This window comes from Aethalodelphis obliquidens, unplaced genomic scaffold, assembly GCF_003676395.1.
Source record: "Aethalodelphis obliquidens isolate GAN/ISIS:26980383/991018 unplaced genomic scaffold, ASM367639v1 scaffold8, whole genome shotgun sequence".
In the NCBI taxonomy this organism is placed as follows: Eukaryota; Metazoa; Chordata; class Mammalia; order Artiodactyla; family Delphinidae; genus Aethalodelphis; species Aethalodelphis obliquidens.
Genome location: NW_020837952.1, coordinates 16,685,401 through 16,704,183, shown reverse-complemented (window position 1 = coordinate 16,704,183; position 18,783 = coordinate 16,685,401). Strand labels below are relative to the sequence as shown.

General features: G+C 38.8%; 1 protein-coding gene across 1 annotated transcript; it reads left to right on the top strand.

The window, feature by feature from the left end:
• The first annotated feature begins 9,149 nt into the window (after window positions 1-9,149).
• Window positions 9,150-14,473, top strand: IL22 (interleukin 22). The gene is made up of 5 exons (XM_027108244.1): window positions 9,150-9,335; window positions 10,253-10,318; window positions 10,430-10,573; window positions 11,498-11,563; window positions 13,988-14,473. Exons 1-5 carry the CDS (start codon window positions 9,150-9,152, stop codon window positions 14,093-14,095), a joined length of 570 nt encoding a protein of 189 aa, XP_026964045.1. The 3' UTR covers window positions 14,096-14,473.
• The last annotated feature ends 4,310 nt before the right edge of the window (window positions 14,474-18,783 follow it).

The following is an 18,783-nucleotide window of genomic DNA, read 5'->3' as shown; positions in this document are numbered from 1 at the left end:
CCACTGTGGGTTTGTTACCGAGCCAGGCTTGTTTGCTTGGGTGCAGCAAGACAAAATGCTGAGGTGCTGAGGTTTGCAGCAAAGAGAGGGTTTATTCCCAAGGCAGCCAAGCGAGGAGATGGGAGAAAAAGTCTCCGATTCACCTCCCCAAAGGCGCGGGGCTCAGGGTATTTATGGGATGAGGAATGAAGCTGCAGGGTGGTTTGAGGCATGGGGAGTGTGGGGAGCATGGGGAAAGGTGATTGAAAAAAGGTGCAGTGATTGTGGTTCTGGGCAGGTGTAACTACGCTCCAGGCCTCTGCACGTTCAAATGTGGAGGCACTCAGCAGCATCTGAGGGTCAAGTTTTTGGCTCCCTGAGGTCAAAAGGTCACAAGGGGACCCTTGCTCATGCCCAGTGGGAGGGTCCATGGTCCTATCCAGTCATAACCAGCTCAGCTCCTACTAGACACAGTTGACCCCAAGTTCCTGGAAAACCACTTGGGCAAACATCCCATTGTTTAGGCCACAAGCCGCTTGGAGGACATGCAAGTCTTAAAACAAGCTTGATTAGTGAAGGCAGGTGAAAAGGATTTGACTAATAATTACTCACAGTTTCAGTTTTTCATCTAGAGTGCCCTCAGGACAGCCTTGCAACTGTGGAGAAAGCAGAAAAGCGGTGAACTTGGGTGGTCATTGAAGTTGGGTCACTCTGGGAGCATGTGTGTCTGCTTGTGGTAGGAAGAACTGGATAAGTCTCATGAGACACAGAGACAGCATCCTTCCCAACCCGACCTTCTTTCAGTGAATCTTCCAGGTCTGATCTTAGCTCAAGGAATGAACCACAGAGAGGCTGGGTTCACGTGAGTGCCGGCTTTATCCTTCATAAAATAAGGAAGTGGGCAGTTTGCTCCTCCTCTCCCTTTGGTGCCCATGGCACTCCCCTTCTTTTTCCTTGCCATTCTCTCTCAATCTCTCTTCCTAATGTAAGGGGGAGATTTCCCATAAAAAAACTCTCTATGTTCAGTTTGAGTAATCAGGTAACATATTAAATGTTATGTAGAATAGCCATATCCTCACTTCTTGTTCTTTTCACTTTACTTCAGGTCATCCCTAGGCAAAACATAAAGTGTTGTAGTGTGTGTGTGTGTGTGTGTGTGTGTGTGTGTGTGTGTGAGAGAGAGAGACAGACAGACAGACAGACAGACCATGGTATTTAATGGAATTACAGGGAGAAGCACATAAAAACTGACCTATCCATGCTCCCTGATGTGATGGAGCCAGCCATCTAGTTGGGGAGATAGATAGAGAGATAACCAGGGTATTTTAATTCAGATTCACATGTGCCATGTTAGGAGTGCACACAAGGTACTATGTGACTTAGTGGAAGAGGAAGTGGTATAGTTTCATGGATTCCAGAAAACTTTCTTTGCTGACCAAGTATTTCCTTTGCCTGGATTGCTAATACTTGAAATCTTATAATTGGAGATGCATTTAGCTTGACACTTCACTATGAGATAGCATGGTGATGGAAAAAGCCCTTCATTAGCCCTGAAGTTGTCATTGTGTAACAGTTGACTTGGAGAAAGTTATTTGTCCCTTCTGAGCCTCATGTTTCTTATCTGTAGAATTGGAATAACATAATTTGACAAGCTATTATGAAGATCAAATGAGATAAAATCTGGGGGAACAGATGAAAATTATGGATGACATTAGTTTTATGATTTATCACTTAGTATGCATATAAAACAGTTTGGGCTAGAGGTTGGAGCTGGAGAGGAGAGAGACAATGGTGAATGAAATGGTGTGGAAAGGAAGAGATGACAGTCCCAAAGCACGCTTCTTTTATTCCACAGTTTTGCTTCAAATCCATTCTAACTGAAGATAATAGTCATTGAGAAATGTGAATAATTAACCCCATTGTTAACGAGGAAAAGGAAAGAAAGACTAGAATGTGTGTGACTCAGTCAGTGTTATGCTGTCCACAGATATAAACCACCTCTTTTCCTTCCAATAGAAACTATACCGACATCATCAAACTTCCTTTTTTTCCTCAAAGGATCTGGCGGAGTTCCTGAAAGCCCAACAGGAGCACATTTTCATGGCTGGCTGAGAACAGCCTGAGAATATGGTTATCAGAACAAATCAGATTCAGAGACCAAGATGATGCCAAGTTGAAGAATTTTAACTCAATTCTTATGGAACCTGAAAAGAGAGATTCTGGGTGGGGCTGGAGGATTGGGAATGGGAAGAAGAGACCAATGGTGAACTGTGATTGGGTGTTTGTATGAAAGAGAGTAAAAAATGTCACACCAAAGATCTTCCTCAAGCAGGAACGTCTCTAGTCACGTCCTTGATGTTTTTGGATAAAGTTCTGCCTTTAGGTCAAAGTCAGCGGAAACCACTCTCCCACGTGCTTCTCTCTGTTGGGAATGTGTGGAGACGAGGGCAGTCGACATTGAAGCTGAAGAAATCAGCTCTCATGACTCAGTTGCCTCCAGATTGAGTGTCTGATGAGCAGAAGGGTTTTGTCTTAGTGCACGCTGTCGCTCAGGCTCTGTCGAGAAGCTGTCAAAGCAACTAGAATCTTTGTCAACCAAGTGATCATTTTGTTTTCACTAGCAGTTCTCTGCCTTTGGTGCGTAGGCCATCTCTATGAGGGCAAAGTCCAGGAACCACCGAGTCCCTTTTACCCCTCTCTCCAAACATACGATCTCCCCGGCCCCAGCATTCTCATTCTTATCCTTTCCCCCCACTGCACCCCATTCCACGGGGGAAGCGTATTTGATCTTGGCTTCAGTTGGTTCCCCACCTGTCATTTCAGCTAGAGTGGGGGAGGAGGAGTGATCCCTGAGGACAGGAAGGGACCCTTTGGGCTCATGAATCAATTATGAGGAGAAAGTTGGCTAGAAGCCTTTGGGCTGCTGCAGATATAATCAGTGGCAGCAGTTTGGTGATTCTTCCTGAAGCCTTCAAATTTGGCCTAAATTTCCCTCAGAGTCAGCGGTTCCTATTCCGTTTATCTTTTTCTCCCAAGTGGCTGCACCTTCTCAGGGACCCCCATATGGCATCTCTGCACTCTGGGTGTGCCAGCTGTTTACCAGATCATTCCACTGATCACCAGTAGCGTATGGGACTATGTTTCAAGGATCACTAGTTCCTAAAACATCTTAAGTAGCTTTTTTTTTTTTTTTTTACTGAATTGCCTCAATTAAAGTGTTCAAAAAATATTTTGTGTCACAAACTCAAACTAGCGTTAAGTCTAAATCTTACCCTCTGGTGGCGCCGGTATATTTGGATTCTGGCCTTCGTCTTCATTGTTTCTTATGGCACCAGTAGTGCTAAATTTCCCCTGCTGCTGCTGTCACAGTCCCCTAGCTCATCTCCTTGATGTCAGTTTCCGCCTCTCCAATTCATGTTTCCCGTAACTCTCAGGCTGTCTTTTTAAGTTATTGCTTTATACAAGTCCCTTCCATGCACAACTGTCCATAATGGCTCTCTATTGCCCATTGTCTCAAGTCTAGACTATTCTGGCTGGTATTCAAAGCTGCTCGTAAGCTGCTCTTACCCTATCTACCCCACCCCTTCTTTGCCATCACTTCTCCACATCATTCTATTCTAATCTAACTAGTCATTTCTCTTCCACCAGCCCCATCTCCAAGGTTTCTTTTCCCTGCCATTTCCTCTTGTTGGGAAACTCTTCTTCCATGCTTTAAACTGATCCAAATACTGATAGTATTAACAATTTTACTCAAATTCAACATCTTGAAGTCTTGAATGAGTTTCCAGTATCAATTTCTAATCAGGCATCTCTACTGTAATGGTTATAATTCCATTGTAGCATATTTTATTCATTTAATGTTATTTTGTACTTGTAGGATAATACTACAAGAATCATTACTTTTCTCTTTGAGTGATCACCGTCTCCATTATACTCTGAGGGCTCCAAAGGAAAGAAATATACCTTATTCATTTGTGCCTCCCTAGTGTCCAGCCCAGTACCTGGGACATAGCAGTTGAATTAAAAATGTTATTGAATCAGTTGTATTAATAAGCTTCTTGAGGCCAGGGCCATGTCTTAGTCATTTTGCATCTCTGAAAACCCAAGACAGTATTAGGCACATGGCAGGTATTCGGCAGTCATTAATACATTGAGTTGTCAAGATAAAGAAGTAGGAATTCTCGTGCTTGGAAGGGAGTAGGCTTGAAAAGAGACGAAATCTGGGATGTGTAGGATCAGCTCTAGAAATTAAGGTGTGGCCCTGGTTTTGTCCATGACCTAAGAAGAGAACTCTGAACAGATAGTGAAGGTCGACACTGATCACTTCTTGAGAAGTACAGAACCGAGCAGAAGCCGCCCTGGAAATTATTGCCCAAGTAAGAGAAAAATGTGGACAGGGTCACTGCTGAAAAGGTGTAACTGATTCTGAAGAATGTTAGGAAAACTTTTATTAAACCATAATAAACACATAGAAAAGGATGTTCTAAGGACTGTGCCAGATAGAGCCTGAGCTCTTATGGAGCTGATGTTACAATGAAGAAATGCATGAGGAAATGAATAAATAAAGCAAATTACCCTTTTTCTCTCATTCAGCAACCTGTGCATAGCTCTTTGTCTCTGCTCCATTTCCTGGTAAACCTACTTAGATATTTCCTCTTGGACACATTCAACTAAATGTTCTAATAGATGATCCCGCTGTCTATGACTTTATTATGTATTGTTAACTCCTCCCTTTTCTAGGCTTTTAAGTATTACAATACTATTTCCATCTGGTTCTTACATTTAATTCCCTCCCTACTCATATAAAGGCCTGTAGGTCAAATTTCTCTAAAGGTATGTTAATTTACTAATATGAGTTCAATCTCAATTCCAGTTCTCTAATCAGTGTTTAGGTACTTCAGTGTTTCCTCTCAAAGGTAAGCCCACTTCAGGTTAATCCTAAGGCTACTACAATGCAATTCGTTAACTGTTACTGTATTTTTAAAAAGTATTAAACATGGGTTCAAGAACCCTTACTTGGTAAAATATTCCAATAGAAACAAAACAGATATTTGTTAAACAGAATGAAATAAATTAGCTTAGTTTATCTGGTTATAAGAATTTGGAGGTAATAACAAAATGGTACTTCTTTTAAAAGAAGTTCAGACTTGCACTGATTTAGAGTGACATCTTGTCCAGCTGACCTAAATTGGTGATGCTCTGTCCTATTTATAGCACACACAGCTTTTGAATTAGGACAAAGAAAAGGGAAAGGGGACATTTTCTCAGGATTGACGTTTGTGATATTTTAAAACCAAATCACCTAGGAATTGGAACTGTGTTTGATCAGTTGTATTTTAACAAGTTCAACAGGGTCATGAGAATATAAGAAATGTCTAGTTCACATGGCCCCAAATTTTCTTATCAGAGACTGAGAGGGTCTGGTTAAACTGCACCAAGATACATAGAGTTTTTAATATGAATTTTTAAAGTCATGTTTTAAAATACTATTTAACCTGTGCAAATGACTGTGAGAAACATTAATAATCCTAAAACTGATTAGAGAGTTGGGATAAAAGTTTCACTGATAATAGGCAATTAGCTATGATTTAGAATATCTGGTGATATAAGCAAGGGTGAATTACGATGTTTTAAGACTTATTTACTAGCCAAAATAATCAGTGGAAAGAGAGACTGGGATGGATCTATGGGTTAAAAAAAATCTGACAGTAGAGGGTGGACATTAAGAAGCCAATGTCAAATTCTGTGTTTATGTCCTAGAGTAGTGAGGAACTGCATAAATATTGCTTTCTTCTATCATTTAAATCAATTTCAGTACTTGGTATTACTAGAGAGGAAACTGTACTCATTTATATTATGACACATCCCCGTGAGTATAGTCTTCCCTTTAAGATGAGGTAAAGTACAGATTCACACGATTTAGTCCTCAGGAAGGAGAGAAAGGTGGCTATGGTTGACAAGTGTCTTTGTGGGCAGGGTGTTAAGAGGGAGGGTGGACATGGTAGGAAGTTGTCCTGGGTACTGACAGGGTTATACTTGAGCAGAAGTGAAAAGTAAAGGAAGTTCACATTTGGAAACCCCAGTCTCTAGCTTTGTTCTTTGCTGGGTACCTCTATCTCTCCTCTCCTCTCTACTGAAGTTGAAAAAGGTACATGCTTTTTATGTTCTCAGGAGATGAGTAACCCACATAGTCTCTTTCTCCAAGCCATCTTGGTATTCATTCACACCCAGGTGAAAGTGATAAATAACAGCTTAAAATCTTACTTCTACTATAATGTAGCTAGGAATTTAAAAAATACACCAGATCTCAGGGAGACAATTTTGAAAGACTATCAAAGGGTATAAAAGAAAATCTTCCATAGAAGAGAGATAGATGGTAAATGCTCTGGGATGGGATGAATTTATGTTATAAAGATGCTAATTCTTCCCAAATTAATCTTTACATTAAATGATATTCTAAAGTTTCTGCTGCATTTTTCTAGAAACTTGACAAATCTATTATAAAATTTATGTAAAATATATACAAAAATTTCATGAATAGTTAAGCCAGCCTTGAAAAAGTAAAGAAAAGAAGGTAGACTTTCCTGTCTAGATATAATGACACTCCTCAGTAATAAAAAATATGGAACTAGCTCAAGAACAAAAAGGGAAAAATAAATAAACCAGTGTAACAAAACAGAGAGCTCAAAGATAGCTACTTATAAATGGGAAATTCACATATGATAGAGGACTCACTGTTTAGTAAACTGTGTTGGGAAAACTGGCTCGCTATGTGGAAAAAATAAAACTGATTCCCTACTTCCCATCAGCTACACAAAGGCATTAAAAACCTGATTGTGAAAGGCAAAATTATAGGGTAAATGAAAGAAAAGACAGAGGAATATCTTTGTGACCTAGGGATGGAGGGAGATTTTTACACAAAGCCTCGAGAAGCACAAGCCATATAATGAAAAATAATGTTTTACATGACATCCAAATTACATTTTCTGTTCAACAAAGGACAAGTAGAAAAAGTTAGTAGACAGGACACAAATTGGGAGAAGAGTTGCCTACAACCAAAAAGAGAATAATATATAAAATATACACGGTACTCTTACAAATCATCATCAACAACAATAAAAGACCAAAGCCCATTAGAAAAATGGGCAATTGATGTAAACAATCAATTCATAAAAGGAAACCCAAGTGGCTGCAAATGTATGAAAACTGCTAATTAAAACAACAATGAAGGCTTCCCTGGTGGCGCAGTGGTTGAGAGTCCGCCTGCCTATGCAGGGGACACGGGTTCGTTCCACGGTCCAGGAAGATCCTACATGCCACGGAGCGGCTGGGCCTGTGAGCCATGGCCACTGAGCCTGCGCGTCCGGAGCCTGTGCTCCGCAACGGGAGAGGCCACGACAGTGAGAGGCCCGCGTACCACAAAAAAAAAAAAAAAGCATATAATTCAATAATATCAGAACTTATTTTCCCCAGGAACAAAATTATGTATGTTTGTAAGGTTCCCAGGCAAACAAACAAAAGCCTATTTAATCCATTATATTTCTTAACTCTATACATAGGGCTTAACTCTACATAGAGTTAAGAGCTTAACTCTTAACCCTAATGCTAATATAATTATACAGAGATCTGGACAAAAATGGTCATATCTTATTAACAGGAAATTGGAAAAGAAGAGTTTCCTCATCTTGGGCTCATGAACAACCACAAGAAGACGTGGGCAATGGGTCTAGTTTTTATTTACCCACCTTAACCTTCTCTTTTTCCTAAGACCACCTTCCCAAATGCTCAACGTCCTCATGCTGTCCTAAGCCTTTACTGTGGCTCCTTGCCTAGGTCTGTGCCATCTCACAAAATGCTCAAGTTTCTACAATTATTCACATCCCTTCTTTGATGTTCCTGATCTGAACTCGTTGTGAAGAGAAATATCTGATCAAACTACTTTGCATGAATTCACATTCCTTCCCTTAGCAATAGATTAGTGTACTTGCTCCCTGCTCCCACCCATTGGGAGGGTTTCAGTCTAGTTTTTAGGTATTATATAGAATTCAATGTATTTTTAATAAAGTCTACATGTAATAACTAAATTGCAAGATTCTCTTCTTTAGACCATCATATATATAATAAAAAATGTTATAAGGTTTTTGGAAAATTTTTTTGAGACTTGTGTGTTGTTTAGAAGTAGTGCAGGTAAAATTTTATGATGAACTACTGTATTTATTATATTCTTTTTTTTCAATCTTTATTGAAGTATAATTGCTTGTATTCTTAAAATACTTGCATGTTAAGAAAAATAGCGATCAGATTGTTCAGCATTAATACTTCCAAACTTAAACTGATATTGATTATAATTTAATGAAAACATTTAAGGTATATTTGCATCTAGTATAATTGTTATGATCACTTAAAAAAAGTCACAGAACGGGAGGAAAACAGTGCTTAGATTAGCCAAAACTGTTATTTTTAAAATGTAAGTCTTCTTCAGGACTCAGCATATTTTAAAAAATGAGATAAAATTATTTTTTGAAAATGGAATTATCCTCAAGCTGTCATTACTGTTTATTTTAAAGCAGAGGATGTAGTGCTTTATTTTTGATCACCTCCAATGAGATAAGAATCTATGAAGCTGGTAGGAAAATGAGTTCATGACCAAAATGCTTACTCACTGACTATAGGAAATCAAAAACTATTATACTAAACCTGGAACCTACAAAGCAAAGCAATTGTTTTCTTTGAAAAGTATGTAGGGTTTGGAAAATTTCTGGGATTTGTCTGTACAAGCATCCTCTGGGCCCTAAAAGTGACGTTTTATGGAAATGCTGGCGTATCAAGTTGGGAAAGCTAGGAAGTGGTGCTTTGCGGGTTCCTATGGTGGTTAGGTAGTTCTCAGAAGACAGCACTGGAAATTAGATAATTGCTGATGTCATATTTTTCACACACACAATTTGGTGTCCTGGGCGCTATAAAAGCAGCATCTTCTACCTTCCCATCACAAGCAGAATCATTGAAAGCAACAGGTAAGTCCTCCAACAAACTTGGTATGCATGCTTGTTTGTTGGGTGTGACACTTCTTGAGACTTACTTTTTTCCTTTATGTTGTTTTTGCTTCTTGTTCTCTTGATACCATGTTCTCCTTCCCTAGTCACCAGTTGCTCGAGTTTGTGTTGTCTACAATGGCTGCCCGGCAGAAATCTATGAGCGCTTCCCTTATGGGGACTCTGGCGGCCAGCTGCCTCCTCCTCATGGCCCTGTGGGTGCAGGGAGGAGCGGCTGTGCCCATTGTGTCACCGTGCAGGCTCGACAGGGCCAACTTTCAGCAGCCTTACATCACCAACCGCACCTTCGCGTTGGCTAATGAGGTACTCATCTCACTCTTTCTCTCTTTCTTTTGCATCCTTATCTACCTGGAACCTGAATAGTTCTTAAAGTTTCTTCAGAGCACATCTAAGATCTTTAAGAAACCAACATTTATCTCTACTGGTAGACCAGCCATCATATTCTCTGTCTCTTCTGAGACTTTGTGGAGATCTTCCAATGTACGCCTTTAGGATGCATACATTGAGTTTTACCCTGAAAGGAGCCATTTAGTAGCTCATCTTACTATTTATTTTTCCCTTTATTCCTCTAAGCATTATTTTATTTTACTTTATTTTATTTTATATTTTGAAGAGAAAGAAAATGACATTTATTGAGCACTTACTATATTATGAACTCTATGCTAGGAGCTTTAAATCCATTTTTTTTTAAAACTGAGGTATAGTTGATTTACGATATTATTTAAGTTTCAGGTGTACAGCACAGTGATCCACAATTTTTAAGGATTTATAGTTATTATAAAATATTAGGTATATTACCTATGCTGTACATTATACCCGCATATCTTATTTATTTATTGAAGTCTAGTTGATTTACAATGTCGTGTTAGTTTCAGGTGTACAGCACAGTGATTCAGATATATACATGTATATATATATATATTCTTTTTCAGATTCTTCTCTCTTGTAGGTTATTACAAAATATAGTTTCCTGTGCTATACAGTAGGTCCTTGTTGGTTATCTGCTTTATATATAGTAGTGTGTGTATGTTAATCCCAAACTCCTCATTTATCCTTCCTCCCAACACCTGAGCATTATTTTAAACTCATGCACATATCTGAATCCTTTCTTTAGTCCTTATGTGGCTGCTCTGGGGAGAGGGGATAGAGTACAGCTCTACTTACAGACATTTCTTCTAGCTCCTTGACATCCAGGCACTTAGTCTTTTCTTCTCTTCCAGGCTAGTTTGGTAGATAACAACACAGATGTTCGTCTCATTGGGAGCAAACTGTTCCAGGGAGTCAAGGTAAGCCATAGGCATGATGCCACTCGTGGTTGTTTGGAGCGGTGGTGAGGATGGGTTGGGTCTTCTGAATGTCGCCTAATATGAGCCCTGCTGTTTCACTTTCACCAACAGATGATGGAGCGCTGCTGTATGCTGAAGCAGGTGCTGAACTTTGCCCTTGAAGAGGTGCTGCTCCCCCAATCCAATAGATTCAAGCCCTACATGCAGGAGGTGGTGCCCTTCCTGGCCAGGCTCAACAAAAAGCTAGGCCAATGCGTAAGTTCCTTTCCCAACCTAAGTCCACCCGCTCCCAGGTGCCCACCCTCTCTCTTTCTTCTTCATGGAGCCCTTTTCTTTCCCACCCTCGTTTGTTGCCCCTCCCATGCTGGCAGTTAGAAGTGCCTCAGTAACACCATTACAGGAATCATTGGGAGTCACAGAATGTTTATTTTTGCTTTAATTGAGTCACACTTTGAGTTGATGGTGATGGACAGGGTCTGAAAGACCACATGGAGCTTATTTGTCCCTGGAAAAAACCAATTTGGGTTATGTGAGATGAGAAGGGAGTTGGGAGCTGTAAGGAAAAATACCAGTTGGTGCAAATGAATCCACCGAGTATAAGTTGATGGAGGGAGGGAACTGGAAAGAGAGAAAGAGGGAAACAAGATTTAATATTTGGTGGTGGGTGGGTGAAGACTGCTGCGCTTTTGATATGGGAAGTGACAAAATCAGAGGTGTGTGAACTCGATGCCTCTGAACATTTAAAACTATGAAAAAAGATTTGAGTGGAGTGAGCAGAGCAAAGGGGGCCTAGTATTTATTGCAGAGGGCCCTGTTCACATAAGATGCTTTATGTATGTTTCTTGTTCTGAGCACGCATTTTTGATGAGGTGCAGTTATGGTTTTATTCTTGACAGGATTTGCATAAACCACTCCACTCTTTCCACAAACTTCAACCTCAGTAGGGTTTCCCAAAAGTGAAGTGAGGTCCCATGTAATAGAAATGACTGGACTTTGGTGTCCAAGGAAATTCAAGAGCTCAGAAAATCTAGGCCACTGGTGAAATCTAGGTCATTGTGGGCAAAATTGCTAAGCACATTAATTCCAGGTGAATGTAACTTACCTCATTTAGGGGCGCTGAGGTTCAAAAAGCCTCAGTACAGCTGTGTTAAAATTGTTACTCTGGTTTTCATTTTGTAGCATATGGAGTGTGACAACCAGAATATCCAGAGAAATGTACAGAATCTGAAGGACACAGTGAAAAAGGTACTACTAATAACTGTTAATGCTAAATCATTTGCTAGAAGAGACAATGTTGTTTTCCTTTCCTTTCTTTTCTTTCCTTTTTTTCCCCCCATGTCATGACTTTTTACTTGATTCTCCTGCCATTGGGTTGACTATTTAGGTGCATATGTGTTTAGATGTGTCTATATGTTTATAAGTCAATTTCCAAATTTTGCAAATCATAGAATTCTAGAACTGGTTAGGAACTTAAATCATCTAATCTCATCACCCCATATGCCACTCACTGGCAGAGTCAGAATAGAATGCATGTCTTCTGAATCCCATCCAGGCCAGAAGCAATGGATATTATGTTTAGTCTCATTAATTCTAAGGGAAATTTAAGATTCCTACTGATTCATTTAATCTGAAGAAGCATTTGTTCAAAACCAGAAAAGTGTCTGGGGGTAAATTTATTTGAAATAATTTTTGAAGTCATTCATTTGAAGATTTAAAACTTGGAGAAATATACCCAGAACAACCATAACAAAAGAGCTGGACGTGCATATAGGATGAATTTCTGGAATGATTGATACTTACATTTAACTGTTATAATATAATACCCAATATCTATTGATTTTAACTTAAAAGCAAAAGTGAACAACCCCCAGTTTCTTTTACACCGTTTCAAATAGAATGAAAATACTAGTAACGGATTCATTATAGGGAAATGAAAGTCCGAGCTGGAAACGCTCTTTTCTTCCTCTCTCATTTTCCTTCCTTTCTAGTCTCCTCCTTCCTTCAACAATGCCCTAGTGAGCATCTATCTGGTATAGGTTAGTGTATATTTCGACAGTGAAAGATATTGTCAAGTGGCCTATTTGAGGAAAAGAACAATGGTGGAAGGCTCAGGCCAGCAACTGTGACTCGTCCAAAAACCAGAGGTATGATTAGTAGCAGCAAAAGTGTTGATTTGGCAAGCAGGTACAATGAAACCTCAGAAACATGAAGGCTCTAGTTGATGGAATTTTCAGGAACAAGCGTAACCTCAATTCCCCCTTTTTTCCATCTTGATGTTTTTTATAAAAAGTCTTTCTTCCTGAACATGCTTTAATGAACGTGTCTGGCTCTTTCTTTGATAACTGAAGGATTTGTTGTTTTTCATTGTGAAGATCAACTCTCTTTTTATAGAATCATTAGCTAGACGTGGAGGGCTGAATATTAGCATGACATAGCTAAGAAGTACTTTGCGCTTCTGGTTTGAAAAATCCCTCATGTCGGCTTACTTTTTTGTCTTTAGAAAAGTGAAGTGTGGGAGAGAAAAATCTGCTGGTGATCTGTGTGGGAAAACAGGTTTTAAATCTTTTAATCCATTTTGAGAGAATTGACTTTCACGTTTGCAACAGGTTGCCACGTGGAAGAGTGGTTATGCTTTTGTTTTTCCCTTTAGCTCCAGAAAGCATAGTGAGAGGAATGTTATTCAGACAAATCGCAGCATGAGGAAAAACTGGTCAACGCTGTCTGAAACGGGAGGGTTGTCTTGGGGGGTAGTAATTCCGTCACTGGAGGTAAAAGCAGAGAGCAGTCTATAGCAGAACGGATGACACACAGTAGGGCAAGAGAAGCTTTAAAATTCTTTATAATCTTGGGAGTCTTTGAGATATAAAAATGATCTCTTGGCATTATGTCAAAGGAAGTATGGAAAGATGGAATGGTGGAAGAAAGCAGGAAGAGAAAGGAGACCGCAATCTAGATGACACTGATGACTTAGGGTTGTTGTTTTCTTTGAGGTAATCTTGAGCACATTTAATAGATTAGATGAATTTCAGAGGAGGATGATTTGGACTTGAACCTGGGTTCCCTCACCCATGGAGTTTGAAAGCTTCATTTGCCTGCTGCTTGGAAGGAGGAGGAAAGAAGGGGTGTTAGAAGTCGTATCTGGCCCTCTACTCTTAAAGCAACTGGATAGGATGCATTTGGTATTTTCCCCATAAATGTGAAAACGTGTTTTTTCTACCCCTCGGTCAAGAAAGTGGAAACAGAAAAAGCCCATGTGTATTGGTGATGTGCAGTTTGGATTCAAGGGTGTTTGAAATAAGTGGTTATATGTAACTGATTGGTCATAGACAGTAGTGGGCCTGGGAGGTAGGGCAAGGAGGATGAGTGGCACTCTGGGTCCCCCAGATCCCAGCACAGCCTCTATCTGCTTGCTCTGGTTAGGAAGTGGTTTGAAACATCATCAGCTTAGATTGATGCCCACAGGTGCCCTCTCAGTTCACATAGCCATACTTTTAAAGTCTTTGGCAAATCACGTACACTTGCTAAAAGGGTATTATTACTGATCTTTTACAAAAGGCTAAACCTTGGTTTCTGTCCCAGCAACCTAACCATCTCATCTCCCTCTAATTCGTTTCTCTTTAGAAAACATGGTATAAATGCTGAAATACTTGTGTGTTCTTATTTTCACAGCTTGGAGAGAGTGGAGAGATCAAAGTAATTGGAGAACTGAATTTGCTGTTTATGGCCCTGAAAAATGAATGCACTCGTCCAGGGCAAAGCTCAGAAATGGATAACTAACGCTTCTTGCCTGTTAGAAATAACAATAAGATCCCCTGAGGTTTTCTTTTAACAAAAGAAAAAGGGGACGCCAAACTCCACAGTCCTGTGTGGATTCTAAACAAACCCCTGCTTAGCTTAAAAAAGAGAACAATGTCACTTGTATCCATACGACCAGAAGGTAGACCTTCCAAGCGTAACGAGATCTATTAATAGATAACATTTTATCGTAGTTGGTGTTTTATACACAGAAATTTAATTTTTAAGCAGTTGTCTATTTCCCCACAAAAAAGATTACTTTCCCATCTCTTTAGGGAAAAAGCCCCTAAATAATTTCATTTCCATAATCAATAATTTATATTTATGAATTAATTTATTGTTATAAGTACCTGTCTTATTTATGTCATTTTACTAATATGGGTTTATTTATAGAAGCATTATAAGATATTTCTACTTAATATAAGGCTAATATTAATATTTATGATAATAATTATGGAGCTATGTATGATATGTTTATTTTATCTCAATAAACACTTCTGTATCCTAAATCTTGTGGCTTTGTGATTTTTCCCCCCTTTAATATTACCACCACCACCACCATCATCATCATCGTGTAATCATTTCTATTTGCTAAATGGGCCCAGAACCTGTATAAATGATCTTATTCCTGACTCTAAGTAAATGAGGTGGCTATTAGTATTATCCACATTTTACGGATGAGAAAACTGAATCAGAAACATGTTAAAAAACATTGTGTCACTATAAGCAGTGGACCCTTATTAAAGCTAGGTCTAACTGATTTCTGGGGGAATCTGTTATACTACCTATATAGACTTGTTTTTTTTTTTTTTTCATTTTAACATCTTTATTGGAGTATAACTGCTTTACAATGGTATGTTAGTTTCAGCTTCACAACAAAATGAATCAGTTATATATATACATATGTTCCCATATCTCTTCCCGCTTGTGTCTCCCTCCCTCCCACCCTCCCTATCTCACCCCTCCAGGCAGTCACAAAGCACCAAGCTGATCTCCCTGTGCTATGCGGCTGCTTCCCACTAGCTATCTACCTTGCGTTTGGTAGTGTATATATGTCCATGCCTCTCTCTCGCTTTGTCACAGTTTACCCTTCCCCCTCCCCATATCCTCAAGTCCATTCTCTAGTAAGTCTGTGTCTTTATTCCTGTTTCACCCCTAGGTTCTTCATGACATTTTTTTCCCTTAAATTCCATATATATGTGTTAGCATACGGTATTTGTCTCTCTCTTTCTGACTTACTTCACTCTGTATGACAAACTCTAGGTCTATCCACCTCATTACAAATAGCTCAATTTCGTTTCTTTTTATGGCTGAGTAATATTCCATTGTATATATGTGCCACATCTTCTTTATCCATTCATCCAATAATGGACACTCAGGTTGTTTCCATCTCTGGGCTATTGTAAATAGAGTTGCAATGAACATTTTGGTACATGACTCTTTTTGAATTATGGTTTTCTTAGGGTATATGCCCAGTAGTGGGATTACTGGGTCATATGGTAGTTCTATTTGTAGTTTTTAAAGGAACCTCCATACTGTTCTCCACAGTGGCTGTATCAATTTACATTCCCACCAACAGTGTAAGAGGGTTCCCTTTTCTCCACACCCTCTCCAGCATTTATTGTTTCTAGATTTTTTGATGATGGCCATTCTGACTGGTGTGAGATGATATCTCATTGTAGTTTTGATTTGCATTTCTCTAATGATTAGTGATGTTGAGCATTCTTTCATGTGTTTGTTGGCAGTCTGTATATCTTCTTTGGAGAAATGTCTATTTAGGTCTTCTGCCCATTTTTGGATTGGGTTGTTTGCTTTTTTTGTTATTAAGCTGCATGAGCTGCTTATAAATTTTGGAGATTAATCCTTTGTCAGTTGCTTCATTTGCAAATATTTTCTCCCATTCTGAGGGTTGTCTTTTGGTCTTGTTTATGGTTTCCTTTGCTGTGCAAAAGCTTTGAAGTTTCATTAGGTCCCATTTGTTTATTTTTGTTTTTATTTCCATTTCTCTAGGAGGTGGGTCAAAAAGGATCTTGCTGTGATTTATGTCATAGAGTGTCCTGCCTATGTTTTCCTCTAAGAGTTTGATAGTTTCTGGCCTTACATTTAGGTCTTTAATCCACCTTCAGCTTATCTTTGTGCATGGTGTTAGGGAGTGATCCAATCTCATACTTTTACATGTAGCTGTCCAGTTTTCCCAGCACCACTTATTGAAGAGGTTGTCCTTTCTCCACTGTACATTCCTGCCTCCTTTATCAAAGATAAGGTGACCATATGTGCGTGGGTTTATCTCTGGGCTTTCTATCCTGTTCCATTGATCTATATTTCTGTTTTTGTTCCAGTACCATACTGTCTTGATTACTGTAGCTTTGTAGTATAGTCTGAAGTCAGGAAGCCTGATTCCTCCAGCTCTGTTTTTCGTTCTCAAGATTGCTTTGGCTATTTGGGGTCTTCTGTGTTTCCATACAAATTGTGAAATTTTTGTTCTAGTTCTGTGAAAAATGCCCATGGAAGCTTGATAGGGATTGCATTGAATCTGTAGATTGCTTTGGGTAGTAGAGTCATTTTCACAATGTTGATTCTTCCAATCCAAGAACATAGTCTATCTCTCCATCTATTTGTATCATCTTTAATTTCTTTCATCAGTGTCTTATAATTTTCTGCATCCAGGTCTTTTGTCTCTTTAGGTAGGTTTATTCCTAGATATTTTATTCTTTTTGTTGCAGTGGTAAATGGGACTGTATTCTTGATTTCACTTTCAGATTTTTCATCCTTAGTGTATAGGAATGCCAGAGATTTCTGTGCATTAATTTTGTATCCTGCTACTTTACCAAATTCATTGATTAGCTCTAGTAGTTTTCTGGTAGCATCTTTAGGATTCTCTATGTATAGTATCATGTCATCTGCAAACAGTGACAGCTTTACTTCTTCTTTTCCAATTTGGATTCCTTTTATTTCTTTTTCTTCTCTGATTGCTGTGGCTAAAACTTCCAAAACTATGTTGAATAAGAGTGGTGAGAGTGGGCAACTTTGTCTTGTTCCTGATCTTAGTGGAAATGCTTTCAGTTTTTCACCATTGAGGACGATGTTGGCTGTGGGCTTGTCATATATGGCCTTTATTATGTTGAGGAAAGTTCCCTCTATGCCTACTTTCTGCACGGTTTTTATCATAAATGGGTGTTGAATTTTGTCAAAAGCTTTCTCTGCATCTATTGAGATGATCATATAGTTTTTCTCCTTCAATTTGTTAATATGGTGTATCACGTTGATTGATTTGCATATATTGAAGAACCTTGCATTCCTGGAATAAACCCCACTTGGTCATGGTGTATGATCCGTTTAATGTGCTGTTGGATTCTGTTTGCTAGTATTTTGTTGAGGATTTTGCATCTATGTTCATCAGTGATATTGGCCTGTAGTTTTCTTTCTTTGTGACATCCTTGTTTGGTTTTGGTATCAGGGTGATGTGGCCTCGTAGAATGAGATGGGGAGTGTTCCTCCCTCTGCTATATTTTGGAAGAGTTTGAGAAGGATACGTGATAGCTCTTCTCTAAATGTTTGATAGAATTCACCTGTGAAGCCATCTGGTCCTGGCCTTTTGTTTGTTGGAAGATTTTTTAATCACAGTTTCAATTTCAGTGCTTGTGATTGGTCTGTTCATATTTTCTATTTCTTCCTGATTCAGTCTTGGCAGGTTGTGCCTTTCTAAGAATTTGTCCATTTCTTCCAGGTTGTCCATTTTATTGGCATAGAGTTGCTTGTAGTAATCTCTCATGATCTTTTGTATTTCTGCAGTGTCAGTTGTTACTTATCCTTTTTCATTTCTAATTCTATTGATTTCAGTCTCCTCCCTTTTTTTCTTGATGAGTCTGGCTAATGGTTTATCAATTTTGTTTATCCTTTCAAAGAACCAGCTTTTAGTTTTATTGATCTTTGCTATCGTTTCTTTCATTTCTTTTTCATTTATTTCTGATCTGATTTTTATGATTTCTTTCCTTCTGCTAACTTTGGGGTTTTTTTGTTCTTCTTTCTCTAATTGCTTTAGGTGCAAGGTTAGGTTGTTTATTCGAGATGTTTCCTGTTTCTTAAGGTAGGATTGTATTGCTATAAACTTCCCCCTTAGAACTGCTTTTGCTGCATCCCATAGATTTTGAGTCGTCGTTTCTCCATTGTCATTTGTTTCTAGGTATTTTTTGATTTCCTCTTTGATTTCTTCAGTGATCACTTCGTTATTAAGTAGTGTATTGTTTAGCCTTCATGTGTTTGTAGTTTTTACAGATATTTTCCTGTAATTGATATCTAGTCTCATAGCGTTGTGGTCGGAAAAGATACTTGATACAATTTCAATTTTCTTAAATTTACCAAGGCTTGATTTGTGACCCAAGATATGATCTATCCTGGAGAATGTTCCATGAGCACTTGAGAAAAATGTGTATTCTGTTGTTTTTGGATGGAATGTCCTATAAATATCAATTAAGTCCATCTTGTTTAATGTATCATTTAAAGCTTGTGTTTCCTTATTTATTTTCTTTTTGGATGATCTCTCCATTGGTGAAAGTGGGGTGTTAAAGTCCCCTACTATGAATGTGTCACTGTCGATTTCCCCTTTTATGGCTGTTAGTATTTGCCTTATGTATTGAGGTGCTCCTATGTTGGGTGCATAAATATTTACA

Excerpts from the sequence above, each read along its gene's own strand:
- IL22 (XM_027108244.1), top strand. The coding sequence starts at position 9,150 with ATGGCTGCCCGGCAGAAATCTATGAGCGCTTCCCTTATGGGGACTCTG. Across the intron at positions 9,336-10,252 it reads CCTTCGCGTTGGCTAATGAG|GCTAGTTTGGTAGATAACAA; the intron begins GTACTCATCTCA and ends CTTCTCTTCCAG. Across the intron at positions 10,319-10,429 it reads AACTGTTCCAGGGAGTCAAG|ATGATGGAGCGCTGCTGTAT; the intron begins GTAAGCCATAGG and ends TTTCACCAACAG.